Below are 27,305 nucleotides of genomic sequence, written 5' to 3'. Positions count from 1 at the left end.
GTTAAAACAAGATCTAGAGTGTGATTAAAGTGGTGGGTGGGTTCTTTTACATTTTGACAGAAACCAATTGAGTCTAATAACAGATTAAATGCCATGTTGAGGCTGTCATTTTTAGCATCTACATGGATGTTAAAATCACCCACAATAATTATTTTATCTGAGCTCAGAACTAAATTAGATAAAAAGTCTGAGAAATCAGACAGAAACTCTGTGTAAGGCCCAGGTGGACGATAGATGATAACAAGTAAGACTGGTTTCTGAGTTTTACAGCTGGGGTGGACAAGGCTAAGCATCAGGCTTTCAAATGAATTAAAAGTCTGTCTGGGTCTTTGGTTGATTAATAGGCTGGTGTGAAAAATTGCTGCCACACCGCCCCCTCGGCCTGTGCTTCGAGATTTCTGGTAGTTAGAATGACTCGGAGGTGTTGATTCATTTAAACTAACATAATCATCCTGCTGCAACCAGGTTTCTGTAAGACAGAGTAAATCGATTTGTTGATCAATTATTAAGTCATGTACTAACAGAGACTTGGAGGAGAGAGACCTAATGTTTAATAATCCACATTTCACTGTTTTACTCTTTGGTTCAGATGTGGATACTGTATTGTTCTTTCTTTGTAATTGTTTATGTTTAAGTTGTTTGTTGATGGTTTTTAGTTTGTTTTTTGTCTGTTTGGGAGCTGACACAGTCTCTATGGAGATGGGGTTTTTTTTGGGGGGGGGGTAGCAGGAGGAGAGAAGCTGCAGAGAGGCGTGTAAGACTGCAACTCTGCTTCCTGGTCCCAACTCTGGATGGTCATATTTTGGGGGGTTTAATAAATTTGTCCATATTTCTAGAAATGAGAGCTGCTCCATCCAAAGTGGGATGGATGCCGTCTCTCCTAACAAGACCAGGTTTCCTCCTTTAAAGTCTATGATGTTACGCAAGAGCACTGTTTAAAATAAAGAGCACAGTACTGTGACTCTTCAACTGTGCTTCTTAAGCCCTTACCATCATGTGATTTAAATCTCATCTCCTGGACAAAGTAAATACTCCTGCCCTCTTTACTCATATGGATTCCTGTTTGATTGAATCCATTCTGACTTTCTCTTTTGTGTGCAGGTACAAGTCAGTGAACCTAAGAAGCAGACTAAGAGACTGCGAGTATAGTCAGAGTGTGCAGCAAAATGGCCTTCGTCACCTGTATAAGGCTAGAGGGCCCAGTTTATTCTGGCTGATCCTAACAACACCTTATTAGAAGAGTCTGGGTGTAGACACAGTATACTGACATGCAGTCTTTAAAATAATTCATTATATTCTTAATGTTAATGTTGCTCAGTCCTGTATATTTATTATCTGTTTATTGCATTTGCTTGACTGTTGTGTGATTTTGTATGACAAGAATAAAGATATTGTGGATCTTTGATTTCAGTGATTGCTGTGCACCCATCATAAATTAGATATTTCTTATGATACAAAGATAAATTTTCCGCTACACTCAGATCTGAAAGGATTTAAAATACCAAAAACACCTGAATGACTTTGTGTTATGAAAACCCTTTTTTATCCCTAGTTTTCAATTTCTCACCTTTCAATCTGAAGTTTTCAACTTGGTGTAAACTTACAACAAAAGTCAAAAGAATTAAATAGTCCTTCAGTTTCCTGAAGCCTTTACTGCAGACACTAATAAACATTGGCGCGTGCAGGAGATACGTGCGCCCACATGATGACATCAATCTTGGACTCTAGCTCGGATCAATAGTGGCTGATGGTTTTCATAATGAAACTCAATGAGTGAGAGCAGATTGCCTGGTCAATGGTTTAGGGAGGGGCTAAATTGTGTTGTTTTTAACAATTGGTTGTCCGGTCAAGCTACTACCAGGTGGGGGTAAGAATAAGCCAATAGGCGCTACTTGGGGCGTGGCCTAGAAAAGCGTCGGTGCCATCATGCTAGCTGAAGAAGTCCTGTGTAAGTAGCTTTGCGAACTCGTGTACTGAGCGTTTTGGTGTCTTGGCTTTTTTATGCGCGTAGTGTCATTTTTTCCACAGTCACTGGGAAGTAAAATGGAAACAGCAACTTGTGTTTGAGGACGGTGATTTTTGCTTTCGAAAAGGACGTAGGACAGCGGTCTCGGTTTCCTAGCCTGTAAGCTAGCGCGGCCATCACGACCAGAACAACACACACCAAGTCCACAAGTCGGCGTTTGGCAGTTGGACGTTTCTGCCACCATCATGGAGAAGGTAGTTCGCATACCCCATGTTTATTACTGTGGTTTAAGCTGTATAGCTGGTGTTATAAGGCATACAGTAATTGTAAGCCAGCTAACTGATTCTACCGGCTAGCTGCTAGCCACACCTGCTCCTCCTGTTGGTATTCAAGGCCAAGCCGGCATCGATTTGTGCTCTGAGCTGCTCAGCTCTATCCTGCCCATTTGAAACCTCTTGATGGACACTGTGCGATATTGCATCCACTTTGAAGGTTAATGGCGACGTCGAAGGGCGGCAGGTTTGTTGTCGTGAAAGATGAGGTAACGCCCTGAATGCTGTATCCAGTCATCTGCAGGGACCTGTCACCTGCTCAGCAGCATCTGCATTAAGAGGAGCACACCTACACTCATGTCGGTGGTGATGATTTACACTGTTGCTGTCAGCCGACACGAGTAAACTACAGCAGTCTGACTGCTGAAAGTCAGATGATTTCAGACTTGCGATCTTTGGATGTATGAAGTTGAAGATGAAAGACAAATGAAATGAGAGCTGCAGAGTCTAACGGTCACCTCACCTTCTTTCCACAGGCTGATTTCTTGAAAGGACTTCCTGTCTACAACAAGAGCAACTTCAGCAGGTTTCATGCAGATTCAGTTTGTAAAGCATCTGTAAGTAGCCTTTAAAATCACTTGATGCAGTTCTTTAAAGGTTTGTTCATGTCTAGAAGGCACAGCTCTAATTCACAGCCTCTTTCTGATCTCTCGTATAGAACCGCAGGCCCTCCGTGTACCTACCAACACGCGAATACCCCTCTGAACAGAGTAAGTACAGTTGAAACTGTAAAACTGCTGTGGTGATGTTTTCAAATGCTTACTAACTGTGGCTAAACTAGCACCCTGTGTAATGTGTTTTGTATGTAAAACATCTTGCCTGTGTTTGTTTACAGTCATTGTTACAGAAAAAACCAACATTCTCCTGCGTTACCTCCACCAGCAGTGGGACAAAAAGGTGAGCGTGTGCAGTTCTTTCATTTCTCTCATTTGGCAGAGACCACATCCTCAACTAGGGTTAGGGCTAAGAGTTGACAGTATTTCTTGAAAGAGAATGGCAGATGAAATAAAGATTTAGATTTTAAACTGCAGTTTGGGGAAGGCCTCAGTAAAGAGTGGCAACAGGTACTAATGCAAGAACCTCAATAAATGCTGTGTATAATGTAGGAAGGGAAATATATTGATGGAATTGGCAGGGCCGAGTATGAGCTGCGGTCCCACTCCTGAAATTCAAAAGTCTTTGTAAGGAGTCTTTATTATGTCTCAAATAATCACGTGCTATGAAGCAACTGTTCATCTGTGCTTCTGTCACTGACGTGTTGAAAGAGAGCGAGGCTGTGATTTTGCTGATTCCTGTGTAATCCTGTGTCAAACAGAATGCAGCAAAGAAAAGGGAACAGGAACAAGCTGAGGGTGACAGCCCGGCGCCCCCGAGGAAGATCGCCAGGACAGATAGCCAAGAGATGAACGAGGACTCATAAGTGCGCGTCGTGTGTGTGTGTGTGTGTGTGTGTGTGTGTGTGTGTGGGTGGGTATACATGTGTGTTTGCATCAATAGGGTATAGCCAATATAAGCAAAACCATAGGATAATCCCTCCTGCATGCAGACTTCCTGGTTTTTCCTGGACTAGAGCAGGATGTCTTTCCTGGCATGAAGTTAAGTCACTCCAGAGAGAATTGCGGGAAATTCCCACTCACAAAGCCGCCATTTACAGTGTATGAAAATAACGTTGGTAGAAATGATCTCAAGTCGTGGAGGCGAAATCATTACTGGTGTTTTGATTGTGTTGGCTCTTCCCCATGTGGGCCAGTACACATGTATATGTTTGTGTGCATGCTGAGCTGTGAGTGCGGACTGCGAGTGGATGGTAGGATTAAGATGAGACGGACTGGACAGAAAATGTCAGACACTACTCTTAAAAATGTAACTGGTACAAGACTCGTGTAGCCTCTCTGTCGTCCGGACAGTCTGTTCTGATTTGTGAGTATTTTGTTACTGTTTTAATTTTATTTTATGATGTTTTTGTTGTTGTTTGTAAATGGCAATGAGCTTCCTGCCAGCCACAGTGCCCACCATCTCAGTTTCACTGCCCACTCTGCAACCACACGGGGGCATTGCGACTTCTTTTCCACACTGTTTGAATCGACAGAACCAAGAATGCACTGTGAAGAACAGCACAAAGTAGAAGCGACTCTTCCGGACCCCCACCTTTTTAAACGTGTGGCTTCTTTTGTTTGTTTTATGGTGAATATATTAATATCTGTGTTCTATCCTGGGACTCGTGCTTGTAGGATTAATGTTGTGTCGGCGTGGCTGAGAAGCAGCGTCACGTCTAGCACCTCCCTCTGGCTGATCGAGGCGAGTAAGAAGGGGATTCTCTCTCTTTAAGTTTTAGCAGATCTTTCACCGAAAGATGTGAAGAAAAAGAATGAGCTGTTACGTCTTAATAGGAAAATACAGAAATGTGAGATTTCATTTTTAGTCGCGCAACTTTGGCAACAGCACAGACACTAAAGAGAAATGTCTATAGTAACGTGTGGGAAAGGGAAAAGAATGCATAACGTGTGTAAATAGTTACAGTAGCTTATCCGATTTAGTATCTGTGTGTCTGCCTTTTTGTAAAAGACTACAGAATAAAGTAGAGAAGAGCCCCAGTGTCCAGTGGATGTTATCTTGCCTTGCATGTTACTGTTTCAGTGGCTGGATGTTATAATCCTGGACCAGAAATAAAGTGTTTGGGGGGGGATTTTTGTGTGGAAGGTATTAGCCGAGAGGCCTTAAGACTCGGATCCAGCTCAGGGCCCAGGTCAGCGTTACTGCTCGTCTCATCTTTGTGACAGCTCCGGATGGTTTTTATTTTATTTTTCTCCCTTCTCGATGGAGAGCTGGCTGCTGTGAGCGTTTAGAGTATTATACTTTCAGCCATAGAATGCACAATAAGCATGCACAGCAAAGTGCAGCTGCCATCCTGCCTTGTTCCTTGTATGAGATTCAGTTTGTATTGGTGTCCATGCACCCAAAAAAAAGCTTTTCTTTTTCTGTCCTTTAAAAAAATCGTTCTTATCACTCCCCGGCTGAGTCACGACGTAACCTCCTCTCTTTCCTGTTTTGTGGGTCGACGGTGCGGTCAGTCATCTTCATATCTACACTGTAAATACCCCGTCTTGTTATTTCAAGTATAAAAACCTCATTATGCTTCTGCTCAGACTGTTCTACACCACCCGAAGCCTTGCCCCACATGTGTTAGATCAGATGTTCTTTTTAGCTTTGCTGAAATAAAACTGGATTAAAACACTTTTGGTTTGTGGTACTTCAAAAATGTAAAGAAGCGGTTCACAACACATGGGATGCATTTGAAATAGTTTTATTAACTATTTGTCAGGTCTTACAAAAATATGACAAAATAAATTAAAAGAAATAAATAATCCCATTCCCCAGTATTTTTCTTTAAAAGATCTTTTTTGTACAGTGGTACATTGGAAGAGCGTATGATGTTGTGTAAGTGAGGCTTCCATGAAAATGTCTCGTCTTTGAGGTTCGGGTCGGGCTGTAATGTAGCTGCGGTGAGTCTCGCCTGTTCACATCCACTCTGAAACACAAACATTAATACGTCCATTCAGTCCTTTCCTGCTTATTCCGAATGAGACAGACGATGTCCGAACTTTTCAAAGAAGCTGTTCTGATAACGAGTCCGAGCTTGTGTCCTGATGCAGGCGATGCCTGCGCCGTGACGCTGCCGTTCCTCCAAACGTTACAGATCTCCGTCGCAGAACATGTTTCACTGCAAAAACGAAAAAAGTAACAAGCCGATGTCTGTTGTGATGCTCTTCAGCTTTACCTGAATAAGGTGGGAATGCACACATGGAAGTGACCTCGCTCGGCATCGGCGGAGCTATTCAGCGCACCAGTTCTGCTTCTCTATGGGACTTTTTCAAACGATGGACTCTTACGCACCATGAAGCCACTTATCCCTGAAATCCTGATGCTGCAAGAATATCAAGGGTTTTTAATGAGACTGTGCTCAGCTACGTCGTCACCGTCTCGCTCTGCTGCTCTTAAGATCACACCCTGATGATGTCACGTTTCTCTTAGCCTCGGCCTTCTCCATTTACATTTATAATGAACAGTACCTTCCAAATATTCCTAAAAATGATAACATGACTGCACAGACTATTTCGGTATTGCATTTGATGTCAGTAAGAACTTTTTGCCTCCCGGAAAGAACATTTTTCGTCTCTTCTGCAGGCGTGTGAGCGAAAAATGGACCAGACTTCTAAAACTAACACATTAAAGCTGTAACAGAATACAAAAACCTGTTAAGCCGATGCAGGTCGGGGCAGGTTCTTAACATTAAATAGGAAACAGGCGGTCTGAGAGAGCTGACACTAAAACATAAAGGGAAAGAAAATGCATAGAGTGGATGAGGATGATGCGCTGGAGTTGGGGTTTGAGGTTGGGTTAGTGTCGAGCTTTAGTACTACACGTCAACTTCAACGCTGTGTTATTGCCCAAATCCTCGCCGGAGGTGAACGTGTGGAAATGCATAGTTAATGTTTCCGTATCTCGGCAGTGCGGCGGCTTCTGAATCCTCTCTGTGTCTCATATCATCATAAACTTGTCAGACTGCTTTAATTTTGCTGCCTGTGGTGACTAAATAACCAGCGCCACCTTCTGGAGACCCCGCAGAAGTGAAATACCAGCTAAGGGTAGATGCTGGGCTCATTGAAAATACATGGATCATGCAAACAATATGCAAAGTACAGTACTGTGAAAAAGTTTTAGGTACTCTAAGATGTTTGTATGTTTTTGTAAATCACATGATGCCATCCTGCTTTTTGAAAAATGACGATGACCTAAAATGTATCTTCAGTGGGAAAAGGGAGTCCTGCAACGCATGCATTGGTCCCTGCAGAAGCTCTGTGGTGACGTCATCAAGTGAGCCAGTAAATGCATGAAGAGAGACACAGCCCGACTCCAGAGAAGGATTCTGGGTAAGATCTCATAATGACTGAGCGACTGTGTAGTCAAATGAAGCTCCCACTAATGTAGGGTTTTTCTATTTACCGAACTCCTGTCAGGTAAACTGACATCTTTCAAAGTATTCTCACATATTTTAGTGCCTAAAACCTTTATAGAGTACTGTACGTCTTGGGTTAACAGTATAATCTGAAAAGTTCTGCACTGGTTAAAAAAAAAGGGAATTTCCATCTTCTGCCAATAAAAACAGCTGTTCAAGAAGAAAAGAAAACGTGAATATTTTGAAAGCTCGTTGCTGCCGACTGCATGCACCATGTGAAAGGGGGAAATGAACAGAAATGCATTTTTTGCATAATGATGAGGCAAGCTGGTGTGGGCCCTCTGTGCCGAGGTGGTTTCTATGCAGGGCGTCAGGCTTTAGTGCAAATGTTACTTCTTTAACTCTGTGCTCGTTTGCCAAGTCTAGCTGGAGTTTGTGGCATGAGGCACCATCTGTGTTTACAAGGCGCTCTACGGACTCGGATGGAGAACAGCATGCAACGGGCATCTCTGCTCCTTTTCCTCGAAAACCGCTCGCTCTTCCAAAATACTGTGATTTTTACGACTTACTAAGCTCGCCGCTTTCTATTGGAGCAAACCGGGTTCTGCAAAGCTCAGACCTCACCTCTGCTTTGAAAATAAAGCTGGTGATACATCAGGGGCGACTGTTAAGGAGGGGCTTATGCGATGATTGACACTTAATAAAAAAAAACCAAAAACACTGACTCATATTGCTTTTCCACTCTTCAGCTTCAGCACGAAAGCGAAGGGCCCAACAACTCGTCGCAGTTTAAAAATGAGACCGATTTCTAACGATCGCTTGTGTGGTGACAGCTAAAAAACACTCAGGAATTATCTGATGTACAATCCGTTCGTACCGCCATGTAAGCTTTTTTTTCCCTTAAACTCCTCCCCTCCACGACAGACTGTTGGTGTGAAGCCACCGAGATGTTTACAATTTCTGACAAGAAGAAATCAGGAAACAAAGCTCTGCTTTAAAGGCGTAAAAATATTAGAAACGCAGCTCATGCATTTCTTTATGTATTGCAGACAAGGAAGAATTTGAATATTTGTGTGTGTGTGTGTGTGTGTGTGTGTGTGTGTGTGTGTTCGGTCATGATAGAAGGGCTTTCGTCTTTCTTACAAAGCCTGTTTTTTTTTGTTTCTTTCTCTATTTTATTTTTTTTGTCTCGCAGCAGAAAAAGCAAACCAGAACAAGTCTCGCCTCATCAGCTTCTGCTCTCCTGCACCGGCCTGTGACAGCACAGAGGGCAGGTCAGGCCTTCCTCACAGTAAACACGTCACCTGTTCAGGTGAGATGGAACCAAAGACAAGTTGCGCTTTTTTTGTCGTCGTTTTCTAGATTTTAAAACCAGCCGCGTCCAAGTCTGATGAATGTCCGTTCTCTGCGCCTTCCCCTCCGGGTGAGGGGATCTCGTCCGGAACGCCATTCAAGTCAGACCGGGAAGGCTGTCTTTCTGTCGTCAGCGATGATGACCCCTCTCCTGACCTGGGCAGCGGAGCTCCGTTCGTGGAAGTCCCTCCCTCGGATTTCCCAAAGTTAAACAATTTCCCGGGGTTGAAGGCTTTATTGGGTGACTGAGAACGCTCCTGAGAGCTGCTACCTGATAATGACGATGATGACGGCGCCGCTGTCGCCGTGGCGCTGGCAGATGTGGTGCCGGCGGCCGCAGAAGCCGCAGCACCTTCCCTCTTATTCTCAGGCGACTTGAGGAATTTGAAGCTCAAGAAGCCGGGCAGTTTTGGCTCGCTGCCCGTGGGTGACTGTGGGGAGCGGGCGCCACCCGAGGAGAACTTGCTCTGCAGCGGGATGATCTGCTTCAGCTTCATCACATTATTATTGGCCAACAGGGAGCTGGGCCTCTTGGGCTTGTCCGACCCGCCGCTCCCTCCTCCGCCTCCACCCCCAGAACGTGATTTGCTGCCGTGACCTTTGTCGTGGTGGTGATCCCCCGAAACGTCGCCTTTGCTGTCGTCCCGCTCCCTCTCCCTGCGAGCCATGTGCTCTGCCTGCCTTTGCCTCTCCTCCTCCTCCCTCTTCCTCCTCTGCAGCTGCTGGTAATGCTGCTGCGCCTGCCGCTCGTGCTTCTGCAGAGGAAGGGAAACGTTCTCACAATGCGTTCATAAAGAATCAGCAGTAGTCAACTACTACACTACCGCAGCGCGACTTGTCTAAAAGCCCTTACTGCAGTCAGAATCTTGCATTAGTGCTCCCAGGGCAGCTACAAGCTAATCTCTTTTCCTGTGTTGTGCAGCACAGCTGACAACCTTTACAGTAACAGTCATTTTGCTACAATATCAAAGCAACTTTAGTCATTTATTTCCAAAAAGAAACAACTGCAGTGCTGTAGCATCATAAGGTTAATGAGGGAGACTTTAAAGTGCTTCTTCGAACTCCCTGAAGTCACCTTAAAGGCCTCCCTGCGCTGGTAATCCAGCTTAGCCATCTCCTCTTTGACCCACGTAGGAATGTCGGGAATAGCCACATGGATGATGTATTTCAACAGGATGGCAAAGTGCTGCAAACAGACAGAGAGGTGGAAAACAAGGAAGGTGAAGTCAAACAATTATAAAGTAATTCACATACAGTAAATAGGACACGGTGCCTCAAACGCCCTCTTTAAGCAACTTGTCACTTGAGGTCATTCTTGCAACATTTGGGCTCAAACTTCTTTATCAGGCCAGCACAGAGCTGCAGGCTGTTGACCCCTCTGGATGCAGACGGCCGGCACAGTGAAGCACAGCCTGTTTCTAAATATGTGACAAGCTGTAGCAGCAGCGTTGTGCACAGACGGTTTCAGGCTGGAGAAACTGATCAGGAAGGCTAGCTCTGTGGTCGGCATGAAGCTGGACACTCTGGTGACAGTGGCAGAGAAAAGGACATTAAAGAAACTGCTGGACATTATGAACAATGCTGGGCATCCTCTGCACACGGCCATAAACAACCAGAAGAGTCTGTTCAGTGACAGGTTGCTTCTCCCCAAGACAAGAACTAACAGACTTAAAAACTCCTTTGTCCCACACGCCATCAGACTGTTTAACTCCTCTCTGGAGGGGAGAGGGAGGGGAAACAGGAGGACAAAGGAGGGGGGAACAACTAAGCTGTAGTGCCTCTTCACCTCACTGTACAATACCTTGTGCAATACTTTTTGTAAATAGTCAACAGTGCAATAGACTCAATACTTGAAATGTGCAATTCACTTGTATTTTAATTTTTTTATTCCTATTTATTCTATTTATCCCCTTTGTATATTTTATTTATATTTGTCTCTGTATTTATATATGTGTGTGTGTGTGTGTGTGTGTGTGTGTGTGTGTGTGTGTGTGTGTGTGTGTGTGTGTGTGTATATATATATATATATATATAACAATTCTGTAACTGTAACTTTGGTCGTTGCTGTGCTTTTTTTGGAAGTCGAATTTCCCAGAGGAACCCACCCGAGGGATTAATAAAGTTCTATCTTATCTTATCTTTCAGTTCCTTTGTTCACGCGTTTGGAGAGTTAAAACTGGTTTGATGTCATGACTGGCCGCCAATCTCATCTTCCTATTAGTAAACTATTTCCTGGGCTTCTACTTCATTACGTGTCATGAAAGTGAAATCTGTGTTAAACAGTTTACCGACTGATGAAGTGGTTTGAGTAAATGTTCTGTTAAATGTCCGTCCCAGTCTTTACAGGTAGGACAACTGTGTGACGGGAAAAGACTGAAAGAGCGCCGCTGTGTTTCAGACTGAGCAGGAAGTAGCTGCGGTACCTCGAGGATGACGATGGAGATGATGGCCATCTCAGGGCTGAGCCATGGAAAGAGACGCTGTAGCTGACCACACTGACCAATCAGGTAGCAGTTCACTATGATGGCAATCAGGCCCATGGCTTCCATCGCAGTCTGTGAACGGGAAAATAAAAGCTTTCCATTTTTTTCTGACTTTGTGCTTTGCTCTTAAATAAAGTTCAGCCAGACTCTGATTACTGATGAACTTGATTGGTTTGTTAACAGTAATGCCGTTTGTGTGTTAGTCAGCTCCCCATGTTCACACAGTGCATTTCTTACCTGCCACTGGCCGATGCTCTCCACACGGACTCCAAAGGGCCTCTGCAGGCCGGTGCAGAGCTTAAAGGCATCACTGCGGATCTCAATGATGTTGTTGATGAGAGCGCACATGGCAGCCAGAGGAAAGGCAGAGGAGAAGAGCACCACGTAGCCAAACTGGACAAACATCTCCTGGTAGTCTTGGAAAGTGTCCTAAGAAGGACAAAGTGGAGCAATAAGCCAAATGCAGTCTGTACAGTACGTGACTACATGGCTGCTGCGGACGACGCTGCATTTTCTGTGGACTAAACTCATTTGTAGATGAGATATATAAGATATAATAAGATATGGCAGTCATACAAGCATTTATAAGGTCTGTAGGATTCATGTTGTAGTTCTAGGATTCAAAGAGTGACCAGTTTTTAAAGAGAATAACAGAGAACGAGTCGTTCTGCCTGTAAACACCAGATGTTTAGAATGAACTTGTCACGGTCTGCGGAGACAGGCCATGTGGTGTAGGGGTGCAACGATACACAAAATTCACGGTTCGGTTCGATATTTTTTCGATACAAAACAAATGTTCATGCCTTTTTAATTTGTCATTTATTAAAATTATAAATATATATTTTAACTCAAAAGTACAGTTTTTAAATTTAATGTTGCTGAAACAAAAGTAATTAAAAAAATAAATATATCTCAGGGCTCGCAAAATTTCAAAATCCCTGGTAGGCAGGGACTCTTCAGTTTTTGGTAGCCCAAAATAAATTTAAGCAGCCCGAATAAAAAAGAGAGCAATTTTTTTGATTGATGTTTTGTCTCCTTTACAATATTATACTTTAATGTATAATATTGTAAAGGAGACAAAACATTAATCAAAAAATTGTTGAAAAACAAATTACAACATTGTATAAAAATTACAGTCATCAACTCAAATACTTGGTTCTAATTGAACAGAAATTTCTATGAACTTGTAAGAACTGTGTAGGACATGAATCAGTCTGTGTCAGAGCCTGAATTTGAAATTTCCACTGAAGTCACGGGTAAGAGGCAAGTGGAACCAAGATCGAGGCCGTTTGCTTTTTGAAGTTTGCAAAGACTGCTAAATTGTGCCAGTGGTAGTTCACGCAACATAGTAGCTGTTCTAAACAGATTTTTCAGGTTTATTTTTAGTCTGTTATTTGCAATTGGTGTTTGTTCTGGGAAAGATATTGCAGACTGAGCAATAATGCATTTCTTGCATTTCTCATGGGTTCTAATGGGGCCTTTCTTAAAATGACTGGTCCCAGTAACAAAGGCACTTGTCGACTCAGAAATCGAGAGAAATCCAACAACACACCCGGCAGAACATTATGTTATTTACACGGGTGCACATAAGTGGTCCGCATGTGCGCATTCGCTGTCAAAATAAAAGACGCACCAGATAAGAAGTTGCAACGCGCGTTTGCGTCCATATAAAAAGCACTGTTTTTGTCCACTAGAGTGGGATTTTCACGGCACATTCTGCACCACATCTCTGTGCGTTCATCATTTGTTTGAAGCCAGCTCACCTCCTGCAACCACTTTTCCGAGAATACGCGCTTCTTTTGTGGTTCGGACTCCTTCTGACATTTGTTTGGAGGTGGAGGAACACCACAGTAATTGCTTAAAGGAGCTTCTTCGACATCTTTAAGAGTTCTAAACAAATGTCTGTCCTCCTCCAGAAAATCTTATGTATGCAAACACGCGTTGCAACTTCTTATCTTGTGCGCGTTTTTTTTTTTTTTTTTGACAGCGAATGCGCACCTGCGGACCACTTATGTGCAGCCCTGGTTATTTAGCTCGTCATATTGCAGCCACAGAAATTCTTTTGTCCATGAAACCATAAAGCTGCACTTTCTTTTTGCCTTATAGTCTGATTTGTCATAACTTCTCCGTTTTGTGGTAAGCTTTTCTTTGGCTGTCACTTCTTCACCCTGACCTGTCTTATTTGGCTCAGCAGAACTAAAATATATATACTGCTGCTTTTACACACGGACTCACATAAGCTCAGCGATTCTCTGCGCGATCAACCTCTCACATGTTTAAGCTGCGGGAGATTTCACTTGTCATGTTTGCATAGTAAGCTAACGATTAATAAGACGATGTCAGAGGAATTGGTGCGCAAATTATCATCACTCACAGATCAGTGCTGTCGCTCTCTATACACAGTTCGTGCATTGCAAAGTGAAAGCAAAAAAACAAGCGCAAATTCAAACGCGATTTCAATATGTCACATATTGACAGTGGCTCACCCAATGACATAATTACCCAGCTACATTTCTGAAAGAATGCAAAAGCATTGACATATATTTTTCCTACAATAGCCCGACGGGCAGGGAAGAGATAGATTTTGGTAGCCCGACTGGAAAAATCGCTAGCCCCGGGACGTTGGGCTAGCGATATTGCGAGCCCTGTATCTGATTGAGGAATCACTCATCTTTGGAAAAGAGAGTTTATTACAGAGAAATGGCTCTTTCCAAAATAAAAGCTATACTATCCGCTTCTTCTGGGCTATATTCTCGGCAGCATATTGTAGCGGGTCAGGGCTGCTCGGGGTTCTGTTTGTACAGTTATGTTTTGTTTATGTTGCCATAGTGACGGGTGACACCCTCTCGCTGCGACGGTGTGTCCTTCCGGGGTCAGAGGGCGCCCTGTGTGTTGTTGTTGTTGCTGTGCGGTTGCCGCGCTGAGCAGTTAGCTAGCGGCAGTGTTCTTCTGCAGATGTCAATAAACGGCTGTGCTCCCCGGTTAGCTCACGGGAAGCAAGACCAAACGACACCTCCGTCTCCTCCTTGTCTGAGCTCGCCACAATATTAAACATATCAGGTCCCCATAAGGAGAATTCTGTGCTAACGGCTGTCTAAATGACTCGGGTAAAGTTTGTAGCATGCTTGCTTGTTTTTTTTCTGCTTCCACTTGTCTTTGCACTAGGATGATGTCGGAGTAAATGTGCAGTCATATTCGTTGTGTTCCCACTAGTGCTGTCAGCGTTAATCTCGTTGAAATGACGTTAACGCCACAACACGGCAAATATCCGTTAACGAGCTACCCCTGATCACCCCACGTGGGGCTAGACGGCTAACAAGTTAACGAGCTAACTGCCTAACACACTAGTTCCCACCCATGTAATTGAGCATTGCGTGGCACATCCAACATACTGTTTTACTTTAGTCCATGAAGCGCTTACCTTCAGGGTCATACGTCACATGAAAACCAAAATAGTTCCAAAGGCCAGATCTGAATGAGGGTGGGGGAGGTTCAATTTGCCATGTTGCAAGGAGAGCTTAACTTCTGTCTGCTAGCTTGCCCTGCGCTCTTCCTTCTGACTATGCTGTCTGTGTTGAGCGCTCAGTGGATCTGCGCTCGACAGTGCAGCCTAGGCGGAGTAGTCGAACACAGATCCACTGAGCGCTCAACACAGACAGCATCGTCAGAAGGAAAGTTGATAAAATAAATTACAAATTTTGTATTGTTCGATACATATGCGTACCGAACCGAAAGCACTGTATCGAACGGTTCAATATCGTTGCACCCCTAATGTGGTGGTGTGTGTGATGGACCCAGGTGCGTACACGGGAGTGAACTTAACAGAAAGCGAGCCTTTATTATGGCTGAAGACAAAGTGAACAAACAAAGCAGGGATAGCGTGACTAAACTAGACTATAACTAAACTGGGAAAACTAGTACTGTGACAAACTAAGAAGACTCAGAGACTATGGTGATAACTGCAAAGACTGACCATGAAAACATGGAGGTGGGAACACAGACGACATGACACAGACTGAATGAAACACAGAGGCTGTATCCCGATTCAGGGTCTGCAGCCTTAAAGGCCGCATTGTAAGGCCGATTACGTCACATTGACGCAACGAAGGCTGTCCCAATTCAAAGGCTGCTCGAAATGCGGCCCTCAAATGCGTCCTTCATTTCCCTGAATTTTAAGGACGTGGCGGTGAAGACTTCGTGGCCCAACATATCCCAGAATGCATAGCACGGCGGTGGGTGTGGATAATTTTGCCGAAAAAAAACAACAGATGAGGGGCGGCCGAAGAGTAAACTGTTAACGACCCAGGAAACTTTGGCTTACATCCACCGAGGTCTGCGGGGATGATTATCACACAGTCAACATCTGGTACTTATAAAGTACCGATTTTATAAGGTTCAAAATATCACATCACATTTGACTTGATTGATCTGAACCTCAGTGATAATAATGCTGCACTGAGCATGTAAAACTATGCAGGCATATAGTGATTGTAAATATCACGTTACTCAGTCACCTCTGATCACTTCTTCAAATGAGGTCAAACTTTCAAGAAAATCTCTGATCTTTAAAACGATACTAAATATCACACTACAGTTTGGGTCCAAATATGTCACATTTGACCTCTGACCTCACTTGCATTTCCCTTCTGTCAGTAGTCTAAGGAGCTTGGAAAGACCTCTCATCTGAGAAGCTTCTTCAGTTCTAAATGCGACTGGTGGAGAATCTCAGATTTAAGCCCTGTGGGAGTGTCCCAAAGAGTGCCATGGACCCCCTATTGATCCTCTACCCAATCACAATCAGCCAAGGTGTCAGTTGAGCCGTACGTGCAGGGTGAGTACATATGTGCACTTACTGAGTACGTCTGCATGCAGCTCTCCATCTCCGCCTGAGTGAGCGTGGTGCTCTCTCTCTCCTCGGGGGGATCCATCCACGATTCCCTTTTCGTTTTCGGCTCGACCCTCTCGGCGCTCCGGCCTCTTCTTCTGTGACGCAGCGACGCGCTGCTCTCAGATCCAGAAGGCAGCGGGCTGGCGGCGGCGGCAGCATCAGCGGCCTCAGCCCTGCCCCCGCTCGAGTCCTTCACATCATGAATTCCGTTGTCGTCGTCGTCGTCGCACATTTCGAACATCGAGGCCGGGTCCATTCCCTTTTCCACCATGGTGGGGCTTCCCTCCTCCAGAAAGCTGCTGTCCACAGGGGGCCCACTGCACGCCGCCTTTCTGTCCACCTTAACCACGACATCGCTGATCAGTTACATGATTCAACCTCTAAAGCGTGAACGTGCTAACGCTGGTCACGCGGCACTGTACCTTCTCTATGAAGCTCACTTTCCTCAGCTTCAAGCCGCAGTCGATCAAACTTTCCTCCTCCGTCTCTCCTTCGCTGAACCTCCCGCTGTCAGCCTCGTCCTTCTCAGCTCCCTCCTCCTCATCAGGCACTCCACATCCTCCGTTCAGACACTTCTTTTCCCTGAGAGCAGGTGAAGAGACAGATAAACGTCAGAGTAACTGTGTGCCAACCTGTTCTGGCGGTCTGTGCACTCTGTGTCTGATAGCTATGAATCATAACTGCATGCGGTGCGTGAACAATAGCGGAGGACGATAAAGTGTCGTTCTGTCTGCAGCCGAGCGGCTCTGCTTGTAGTGACTAACGCAGTAAGTGTTGGTGTGAATGACAGCTAAACACATGAACGTCACGGATCTTTCAGCACACGCTTTCTTTACTGCATCATCTTTACTGAACGGCTCAGAGCACCACCTTCTTTCTGGCTGCCCCACTCCAGGCCTGGTGCCCCTCAGTCCGGGTCCTGGCATGGTCTGGTCAGTGGGAGACGCCATGGCTTTTCCAGCTGCCAGCCGGGCGTATTTCAGCAGCACTGAGAGCAGCAGGTCCCACACGGCTCGCAGCGTAAGCTCTCCCAGCTTGTGACGCTCATACAGGTAAGGCTGCAGCACCTCCTTAACGTTTTGAAGGAACTGGCGTATGATGAGTAGAGTGGCCAGCATCTGACAAACACAAGGCAGAGAAACAGCTGCAGCACCCACAGATCACAGCGCACTGATTGGAGCATTTAAAAGAAACAAGACAGGATAGATGACAGTGGACAGAGCGCAGGAGGAGCAGCGAGAGAGGACTTAATAAAATAAGGTGAAAACATTTAAAATAAAGAGACATGTATGCAGACTGTGTGCTCAAGGCAAGCTCCGCCTGAATGGTTCCCTATTCCAAGCAGTAGGAGGGACCCTGTAATCGGGGGTCCTGAGGTGTTAGGCAGCAATCGCTGTGTCACATTCGAACTCTAAAAAGCACAGCAGCCTCTCACCTACAGACCTCGCTGCACACGGCAGACACGAACGAACCAACTAAACTGCTCCACCAAGCCGAGACACAAAGCGACGCACAATAATTACACCTCCGCCCTGTGACAGGCTCGAGTGAAAAGTTCATCAGTCTTGAAACTAAAGTTTCTTTAGACGCAGCAGTCAAGACGTGCGACGGGCTTATTTGTGGACAGCTGACTAGAAACCTCAAAGTTGTCATGTTTTCCCGGCTCTGTCACGGACGCTTCATGCAACAGGAGACGCTGCGGCACCCACGGCCCGGTCCCTCGTCCAAATACTTTGACCTGTGGGCGAACGGGAGGCGTCCAGAACAGGAACTGACGGGAAGCAGAACGGCTACAAATAAAATCTCATGCTGAGTCCAACACAGACACAGTTCTTTGTTTCTGAAAAAGTCATCTGGAAGAAGACATATACATTATGCGTGACAATAAGTACAGAGATTAAGATTAAACGGGTAACTGAACACAACTATACTCTTATCATTTTGGGATTCATTACCATTTTTTAATAAACCTTCATGTGAACGTGTCTCTGTGCACAAAGTATTTATTTAGCTTTACAAAATAAAGTTTCTTAAGAGTTTAATCTGGTCAAACTCAGTGATCTCCTGGTTTCTACAACAAAAAATGTTTCTTTGTTTCTCTGATCTTGTCAATAAGCACAGAAAAAGAAACCGAGTTGCATCAAACCATAACTGAGCTGTTGGGTCTGTGTTTCCACAAACCCCGCTAATTCTAGAGACTTATTCATCATGAAGAAAACAAGACAGTCGATCGATCCATTACTTGCGCAAGGGAGGCCTCGTCTGTGTCCAGCACGACAATGACCCCAATGGTGGCCTCCTCTCGCTGCCTTTTATTGACAAACTTCAAACAATAGTTTACAAAGCACCTCCCCTTGCAACCCCCCTTTGGTTACAAAGACAAGGCACTGTATGTAAATGTATACACTGAGTGTGTGTGTGTGTGTGTGTGTGTGTGTGTGTGTGTGTGTTATGTGAGAATGTGTGTGTGAGACCTCCTGCTGACCAAAGGGTCATAAACCCAGGAAGCTTACATCAAAAGAAACAGATCTTTCAGATAGGATGTATCTACAATAAAACCTCCCCCAGCACAGAGTGGCTGGAAAGGTGGTCAGGATCAAAGGAATGGCTTTGATCCTACTGCTTAAACTAAGACTGTACAAATTTAAGAAACACAATGGCAACATTCAACAATTAGACTTAACATGAGCTTTAACAGTCAAAGCCAAGAGTTTAATATGTCTTCAATCATATAATACACACACGCAGAGGTTAGACAGCGACTGCATCACCACAAAGCTCACGATCCATTGTTGTCTTTAATCTGAAAGCAGCTCCTTCAGGTCAAACGCTGATGCACAACACACTGCGCAGAAGATGCTACAGCACAGAAACAGAGAGCATACAGGACATAATCAATAATGGACAGCACAGGGACTGAGAGGCGGAGACGCTGCTCTCTGATTGCTAACATCTCAGTCACGTAACAGCTGACGTCTCTCTCATCAACTGGAAACAAGAAAAGTCTCACGTGTTTTAAATGATTTTAGCCTTTCATGGTACTTCCAGTAAATCAGAAAGCTTTACCGACATGTGGAGAGCCTGAGCTGTGCTGGTGTAAACTGGGAAAACTGGGAAGTCAGCTGACATCGAGAGTCCGAAAGGTGGAGCAGATGGTGAGAAGCTGAGGGACAAGATGACTCACAGAGGGAAAAAAGCCCAAGAAAGAAATCCACAATTCCCATCACAAGGAATACCAGGAAGACCGATCTTCAGATGAAAGGACCCAATAGAAGAAGTAAGAAGAGGCGCGTTTTGAGAGTTGATGTCATTGAATATAAAGTTGGTTTTAGATAATCAGACAGTATCTGCTGACAGCTACAAAGTCCCAAGTCTCCCAAATACAGAGATGTAATGAAAACAGCCCTGCAGCCATTTAACAGCGTGGAGGTTTGGAGCTCCAGCACACGTTCTTTCCAAGCACACCTGCTCACTGATTGGCACCAAGCTGGCATGCAAAGGCATAACGGAGGTGGTCAGAAACAGACCTCTGACCTTCCCTACGCGTAACAGGGATCGTACTTTGTTCCCGAGCAAAGCCCTGAAGAACCAGGGAACAGAGACCACCAGCATCTTGATCTTCAGGGAGACGTGAGGCAGCACATTGACCCGGACCTGCCGCTGCAGACTCCTGATCAGAGACAACACCAGCAGCATCTTCCACAAACGGACAAACGCACGGATGTGCGGATTAATGACGACGTCGACGAGTGAGTGCGAGTGTCTGAGCGGCGGAAACGTCTCACCTCTTTCAGGCGCTCCATGTCTTTGAGGTAGAATCCGATGTAAAAAAGGCTGAGATAGGAATTTACAAACTGAAACTGCAAGAGACAGAAAGGCCAGGTGTGATTAAACAGGAAGAGGAATTAGCTCCACCCAATCCCACAGCAAAGGACGACACTTACAAGAACCATTTTGATGATGAGATTTTTCTCATAGGCACTCTGGAGTCTATAGTTTTCTGTGGAAACACAACATCAGCGTAACACACCTGGCAAGCCATTAAAAACATGCAGCACAGTAAAAGCTTCAATCATTGACTGCTTAATTAGTAACTAATGAACCGTAGAGCTTCACCCCTTTATTTGAGCGCTCAAAGCACTTCTACACACACTCACACTCACTCACTCACTCACATACACACACACACACACACACACACACACACACACTCACACACTCGCACACACACTCACACTGATGGACACATCGTGTCCAGACCGCAGGAACCTTCTGATTCGTGCAGCCTGCTCGACCTCTCGAGCCACAGCCAGCTCAGCGCTCAAAAGGAATTGCCAGCGATCCATAACTAATATTAATAACTAATATTAATAACTAATATTAAGGACGCGACTTTCAGGAGATCATCTTGAGTAAGAGACGCTCTGCTCTGAATCTGCGGTTACGTTTTGCCGGCCTAGAAGCTCGGCGCTCACCCATGTCATTGAGCCAGCAGGCGATCTTCCTGTACACCTCATCACACGCAGTCACAGTGATAGCGAGCATGATTTTGGGGATGAAGCGAGCCAGCCGAGGCATTTCCTTGATCCCCATCACAAACTCCTGCAGAGACACAAATACAACTTCTCAGCCCCCAAAGGCAATAAACACTCCCATTCTATGAAGCGTGGAGTCTATTTGTTTATTATTAGTTACTGTCTGTGGTTTTTGGTTTCGTAGCTTCTTTAAAATGCTTCATTACGTCAAACTCTAAAAGAAATCTGACAAAAGAAGATGATTTTCTTGCGTTAAATTTGCTGCTGTATTCATCAAAGCGGGACACAACAAAGAGAACAGATGCTGACAGCTGGACTGACCTGCAGCTCAAAGCAGATGAGCATGACCAGGAAGACAAAACAGAGACAGAGGATACAGATGGGCAGGCTGACCAGCCACCTGAATAGACGCCTCCGCCACGGAGGATAGTAGAACTCCTCGCATCCCGTTATAGGACTGCAGCGCTTGATTCCCTGCAGACAGAGGATATGAAACAGCGTAAAGAGGAGAGGCTGGAGGGAAAACGCACAAAGCACTCATTTGAGTTCTCAAAGGTAAAATGTGAAGCGGAGCCTTCAGCCAGCCGTCACACAGGAGACTCGCTGCCTTTGTTGTTGGCTTTAAATGCTCCTTTTTGATAAAGACAATATTTTAGGGGTGGGTCAGGAGACCCTGGACCCCACATTAGTGACGCTGTTAGATAATCACAGTAACATATTTGTTTTGTGCTTTTTCTCCTCTTTGCATTTGCACATGAAGAAGCACGTTTCACATAAACGGACTGTTTTCTACTCTCACTGCTCAAAGCACTTTAAACAACTCGCCTCATTGACTCACATCGACACTGTGGTGAAGTTCTCCTTCTTTCAGCTGAGGCAGCCGTCAAACATTAAACCCGTCCTGTTGACACTCTGATCTGAGCATTTACTGCAATTCATTGGCTTCCATTAAGTTTTGAACCCATTTTAAAATTCTTGTATTTGTTTTTAAGTCTTAATGGTCTCGCTTCTTATTATTTGTCTGAGCTGCTTCACCCTTACGTGCCGTCTCGTGCTCTTAGATCAGCTAGCTGTCCCAGAAACATTTTAGAAACCCCGAGGAGACCGAGTCTTTGCAGCTTTGTCTCCCAAAATGTGGAATGAGCTTCCTCTGGAGCTCAGGCAGGCTCCATCCCTCGCTGCTTTTAAAGCTCATTTAAAAACACACCTGTCCTCCTCGGCCCGTGTGAGTTGTCGTCTTTGTTTTTGCCCTGTGTACCCATTTATTCTTTTGTTCTCTTAGTTTGGTACAGCACGTTGATCAGCTGTGATGTTGTTTTTGAAGTGAAATTCTCACAAACACTGTTTATGCTTTTTGTACTGAAGTGCTTTCTATCTAACAGTCATACTTCATTATTTTCTTTCCCGAGGATTCGGCTGCAGGCTGGAGCAGCCAGCGATCAAACCACCGACCCTGCGATTAGTGGACGACCTGCTCGACTCCTGAGCTACAGCCACCCCAATCAATCAATCAATCAATCAATCAATCCTCAGTTCCACTTCTGTTCTGACATCTCCTTGTAATGGAAGAGTAACTAAAGCTGTTCCCAAAGTACATAATTAAAGTTTTTGTGAATAAAGCAGAAGAAAAAAGGAAACTGTGCAGCTGTCAGCATCATTCTGATTCGCTCGCTATCATTGGTGAGCATTTAACAACAGGTCGTCTATTTTCAGCTGTAGTCCTGCAGGGATGTTTTCCCATAACAAGGACAGCATGTAACCAGTTTCTCCAGTGTGTTATACTGGGAGCTTCTTCATTTTTAAATATTATCTGGATATTTGCCCACTATAGAGCAAATATCACTCAGCTTCCTTACACGTTGGACTATTTGTTGCTCCATGCTCTGCTTTAAATCTGTCCTCCTGTTTCTCATCAGCTATAACTGAACTGAATCCACATCGTTCGCCTTTAATTCCTGTTGCAAAGCTTTGTTCAGTGTTACTCTGCTGCATTGTCTTTATCTGACGCTGTAAAGCACTTTGACTGAATCAGAGTTTAATTTCTCTCACCCGGAACTGAGGCCGTGGTTCCTCCAGGGACTCCGCAGGCGCGTCCAGCGTTCCCCACTTATACGCCAGCTCCGCCCCCCTCCGCTTCCACCGCTCCAGAAACAGAGTGGCCCACACCACATTGAAGAGGGCAAACACCACGCAGCAGATGTCCCGGCTCGTCTGAGGCAAGCATGCAGACATTTATCGGTTTGACTGGGCGGTGTCATTGTTTCCTTTTCCTACACAAGCACACGGCTCATCTCTGCTCACCTGATCGGACTCGGTGAGCATCCAAAGCACGAAACCGATCACGGCGGGATATAACATGGAGGTGGTGTAGAAACCCAGCCAGGCAAAATACATGGCAATCTTCACCCCGAAGTAGTCACAGATATCATCTGTTTGTGAGATCGATAAGATAACAGTGAGGCAAACAGCAAAGTCAGAGATGGAAACAGCGTAAAAGCGAGCTTTGATTTATTAACCTAACGGCTGCTTCTCACAAACAGCCTGGACCCAAGACTTCATCAGCTGGCTGAGGATCCTCTGCTCATGCAGAGGGAACACCTGCTGGATCACACCTCTCGCACTCAGCTCCGGGACTGCAGAGAGTAAAGCGAGCAGCAAAACATATTTAAGCAGATGATTTACTTTATTTAGTTAGAGAGAGAAGCACTCGAGGAGAGGAAACCATCAATGACACACGCCGCGGCCCGCTGAAGACAACGGAGCTTTTAGCTCTGATCACTTACTGATTGGCTGGCCTTCCAGGAAGCTGATGTTATGAAGCACCTCCCCTTGTTTGGCACGTAGGTTGTCCAGCCAGTATTTAATGATGCTCTGCCTCTCCTGCAGCCACCGGGAAGAGGAGGAGGAGGAAGCAACGTGAGAAAAACTTTTCCCAGTGTAGGTACCTGGGAATAACTGGAGTCGCACTGACCTGCGAGGTGAAGAAGCACAGCTCGCTCTCGATGTTCTCGTAGATGTAGTCCTCCTCGCAGGAGAAGCTCCGTGTTCCTCCGCCAAACTCGGGCTTCACTGCTTTCCTCAGTCCCATTTCCTCGGCGCCTCGCAGCAAACTGCACGACAACATCGGGCAGGTTTTTTTAAGCCGGCCTCAGACGCCCACGCTACACGTGTAATCTGTGTCATCTGCAGTGCATTAATCTCGTCTAATTAAATCTTTTGTTTCTAATTGCCTACGCGGCGACGCCCGGGCTCTCACTCTGCTGGTGGTAACACCGCACATTATGGAGGCGGCGAGAGGAATAATGGGAGTAATTGCATAGTAACAGCAACACGCGGTGTTGTCTCTCTTTTTACAGCTATGAGCTATAAACATGTATGCCTGCATGCTGGGATGGTCCTTTTTTCTTCTAACATGTTGGTTAAACTGATGATTGACACTAAAAATAATCCCAATAATCACCTGATTTATCTTAATTCACAACACTGCAGCACTTCTGTTTGGCCACTTTTCCACATTACTAAAAAAAACAGTGGTTTGTCCTTCAGCTGTAATGTCTGAACCTCATCTCATTTCCCATCATGCCTTCCTGCACATCTTCTATCCCCATGCTCTCGTCCTCTTTCATGCCCACGCTGTCTTCTCTCAGCCTCCCCTCTTCATCCATCGCTCTCCTCCCCTCCTTCTATCCCATCATCCTTTTTTCCATCTCCGTCTGTCCTTCCCGCCGGCCTTGTGCTGAAATCTCAATAATAATGCAGCTCCCTCTCTGTTCCCCGCAGGCTAAGAGCTCACCTCGCCCTCACATGTATATATAGTCTTTACACGCACGCACAAAGACGTACGGCCGATGTGTAACAGCCATCCATCATGCAGCTCCATGTACTCGCAGGGGCAGCACAAAGAAGCACGGACGGCACCTGATGGATTACAGCAGAAATCTGAGGTGTAAGCTTGTGTTTCACGCCTGAATACTGCTTACAGCGCAGAACCGTCACAATAAAGGTGCTTGTGTGAGGAAGAAAAAAACGAGGCTTTATCTGTTTAAACCAACTGTTTAGTAATCGAAGCCAAAACCAGGAGGCCTTTTAGAGGTGAGCAGCTGCTGCCAGGAATCTTAATGAGATTCTCTCTTTTCTTATTTCATCAAAAAGTGTTCAGCTTTTTAACAAGAAAATACAAAAACACAAAGAGAGAAAGTCTGACAGTGAGGCTGTACGCAAAGCGTGGACAAAGCTAACCTTGTAAAGTAACACTGCTGATGGAGAGCTCTGCGTGTTTATGCTAATGTAGGTAATGCAGAAACTCAGCAGATCCAAATGGCAAACCGTAAACTGCCCGTCAGAGCAGCAGAATGAGTAACTGATGACATGTCAGGTAAGAAAATGTTCTGTTACAGCTGAATTTGCTGCTTTCAGTTAAATGAATGAAGCCTTTCTGAAAAAACGCACAAAACACTCCCACACGTACAGCTCCATCCTGACTCTTTCAGCGATGATAACAACACAACTATAAATCATGTGACGATATGAAAACATACTGAACAAATGGCACAGCTGAACATATCCAACAAAACTAAAACAGGAAAGGATTTTTCACGCTGCTTCATGGTGGACCGGGAATCAGTATCCGAGGGGAATTCAAGAGGACGTGGAGCACTTTCTGGGTTATGATTTCTACCACATAAAATGTAGGTCAACCGACCCCACAGCAGGTGTGTGTGTGTGTGTGTTTACATATCTTTGTCAGGACCAAATGAGTTTGAGACTCAAAATGTGGTTTTAGTGTCAGGGTTACGGTTAGGATTAGGCATTGATTTTTCATGGTTACGGTAGGGGCTAGGGAAAGCATTATCCCAATGAGATGTCCCCACAACGATATGAAAACACGTGTGTGTGTGTGTGTGTGTGTGTGTGTGTGTGTGTGTGTGTGTGTGTGTGTGTGTGTGTGGTCAAGCAGCACTTTCTTTGAGCTTTTCATCCAAAACCCACTGGCACACTTTTAAGAAGAGCACTCAGTCCATCCTTCCTCACCACCTTTCCTCACTGCTTCCTCTTTGCGTTTCTTTACCTTACATCCTTTCTGCTTTTATCTCTCTCTCTCTCTCTCTGTCACGCCCGCTTGTCTCTCTCTCTTCTTTCCCACAATCTGTCCGCTCTTACTGCATTCACAGGTAAAAGGTTTATGTTAGATAAGCCCGTCGTCTAAAAGCGCAGTCAGCACAGAGGATTCAACATTTGTGGTGAAATGCAGCACGGGAGCAGCTGCCGCCCTGATCCCCAGATTGTATTTCTCTGTATTTATACGTCAAAGTCAGCACTGATATTAAAGTGACCCTGCACTCACCTGTGACTGTCTGTGACAGTGGGAGTGAAATCACAGCAAATCCACTACACAGAGGTTAGCATGATGCTAAAGCCTCTGGAAAACTTGAAAGACCAGCAGCAGAGGAGCAATGCTGATTCACCAGGCATCAGCTTCACTCGTGATTCACAGTGTACGAGCTAAACTGCTGCGCCTACTATAAGCTGCAACTACATTTAAAACTATGATAAACGGAGGCGCTGCTTCACACCGACACAGCACAGCAGGGTTATTCTCGCCTTTTACATCCCGACTCCCGTAGTAACGTTCAAAAATAACTACCCCTCGAGCCAGTGGAGGAAGAGGCGATATTAAGTAATATCTGCGATGGGTCGTTTGTTAATTATTGATCACAGTTAAAACAGCACCAACATCCCGAACTATGATATGTCTGAAGAAGCAGTGAAGGTGAGAACAAGCAAGTTCGATCATAAAGCTGGAATATTCTAATCATTTTAAAGGAGAGAGTGAAACATTGAACTAACTGATTAACTAAAAGAACAGTTTGATAATCAGTGCTGCGGTCCTACTGTCAGCAGCATCAGCCAACACATGGCCTGTATTTTTATAGCGCTTTACTCGTCCCTAAGGACCCCAAAGCGCTTTACACATCCAGTCACACACTGGTGATGGCAGCTACATTGCAGCCACAGCCACCCTGGGGTGCCCTGACAGAGGCAAAATGAACAGAAGCACGAACCAGAGGCTCCTTTCTGATTTGATTGGTTGATTTCTTACTTTTCATACGTAGCGGTGATGAAGAATGCGTAGACTCGCGTGTGTTTATGATGTCGGATCTGGATGATGAGCTCTGGGATTCCCAGTCGGATGTGGTTCAGTAGCCATAGTAACGTGTGGTCATCTGTAGTATCTGTAACAGGAAGTGGAAAAACAAAGAGTTCGTGTTGACGCCCCCGTAGGATCTGCCGAGTACTCCCACAGTCTTTGCTTTTATCTCTGAGCAGCAGCTGGAGGTGTGAGGTCATACTACTGAATCATCACGTTCTTCTCGGCCTGCAGGGCGCCAGCCTAAGCTTACAGCTGAAGGTGAAACTAGGAAATAAGAGCGCATCTAACATTTTTCCACCGACACTACAGTGACTGACTGAGCGTCACAGTAAAAGATAAGGTAAGATAAGATAAGATAAGATAACCTTTATTAGTCCCACACGTGGGAAATTTGTTTTGTCACAGCAGGAAGTGGACAGTGCAAAAGTTATGAGGCAAAAATTAGAATACAATAAGAATAAATACAGTACACAGCTGTACAGAATAGAATAAAATAAAATACTATATACAGTAGAATAAAATAAAATAAATATACAATAAGATAAAAATAGAATACAAATACAAAAGCTCGTGTTCACTGCAGTTATTGCAAAGTTAACATGTAACATAAGTCATATTGTATGCCACCGCCAATCAGCTC

At 45.0% G+C, this 27,305-nt stretch overlaps 2 protein-coding genes across 5 annotated transcripts in view; one reads left to right on the top strand and one right to left on the bottom strand.

Annotated features, from left to right (window-relative positions):
* Positions 1-1,918: 1,918 nt before the first annotated feature.
* dda1 (DET1 and DDB1 associated 1) lies at positions 1,919-5,554 on the top strand. Of its 3 annotated transcripts, none has more exons than XM_085375717.1 (6): positions 1,919-1,948; positions 2,029-2,220; positions 2,775-2,855; positions 2,957-3,008; positions 3,134-3,195; positions 3,614-5,554. In XM_085375717.1, exons 2-6 carry the CDS (start codon positions 2,212-2,214, stop codon positions 3,716-3,718), a joined length of 309 nt encoding a protein of 102 aa, XP_085231843.1. In that variant the 5' UTR covers positions 1,919-1,948; positions 2,029-2,211; the 3' UTR covers positions 3,719-5,554. The 3 variants fall into 3 exon arrangements, with proteins under 3 accessions (XP_085231843.1, XP_085231844.1, XP_085231842.1); XM_085375718.1 differs by having other exon boundaries at positions 1,920-1,948; positions 2,094-2,220; XM_085375716.1 differs by having other exon boundaries at positions 1,925-2,220.
* A 1,456-nt stretch (positions 5,555-7,010) lies between these two features.
* The window catches only part of ano8b (anoctamin 8b), a 41,125-nt gene continuing 20,830 nt past the window's right edge, over positions 7,011-27,305 (bottom strand). The window contains exons 3-20 of one of the 2 annotated variants that reach the window (XM_085375789.1): positions 26,615-26,747; positions 23,486-23,624; positions 23,298-23,394; positions 23,031-23,147; positions 22,816-22,943; positions 22,564-22,725; positions 20,836-20,988; positions 20,455-20,581; positions 19,924-19,979; positions 19,765-19,839; positions 19,541-19,675; positions 16,850-17,097; positions 16,402-16,561; positions 15,945-16,319; positions 11,329-11,520; positions 11,032-11,163; positions 9,684-9,794; positions 7,011-9,363 (exon numbers count right to left, since the gene is read on the bottom strand). In XM_085375789.1, the coding sequence (XP_085231915.1) occupies positions 8,614-9,363; positions 9,684-9,794; positions 11,032-11,163; positions 11,329-11,520; positions 15,945-16,319; positions 16,402-16,561; positions 16,850-17,097; positions 19,541-19,675; positions 19,765-19,839; positions 19,924-19,979; positions 20,455-20,581; positions 20,836-20,988; positions 22,564-22,725; positions 22,816-22,943; positions 23,031-23,147; positions 23,298-23,394; positions 23,486-23,624; positions 26,615-26,747 (3,290 nt within the window). In that variant the 3' untranslated portion in view covers positions 7,011-8,613. The remainder of the gene's footprint in view (positions 9,364-9,683; positions 9,795-11,031; positions 11,164-11,328; positions 11,521-15,944; positions 16,320-16,401; positions 16,562-16,849; positions 17,098-19,540; positions 19,676-19,764; positions 19,840-19,923; positions 19,980-20,454; positions 20,582-20,835; positions 20,989-22,563; positions 22,726-22,815; positions 22,944-23,030; positions 23,148-23,297; positions 23,395-23,485; positions 23,625-26,614; positions 26,748-27,305) is intronic. The other variant, XM_085375790.1, reaches the window with a different exon arrangement.

This window comes from Diplotaxodon limnothrissa, linkage group LG17 (genome assembly GCF_057381915.1).
Source record: "Diplotaxodon limnothrissa isolate DT_005_m linkage group LG17, D_limnothrissa_male_GT1.1, whole genome shotgun sequence".
Taxonomy (NCBI): Eukaryota; Metazoa; Chordata; class Actinopteri; order Cichliformes; family Cichlidae; genus Diplotaxodon; species Diplotaxodon limnothrissa.
The sequence above is the reverse complement of the archived record's forward strand: the minus strand, read 5'-3'. Positions and strand labels throughout refer to the sequence as shown.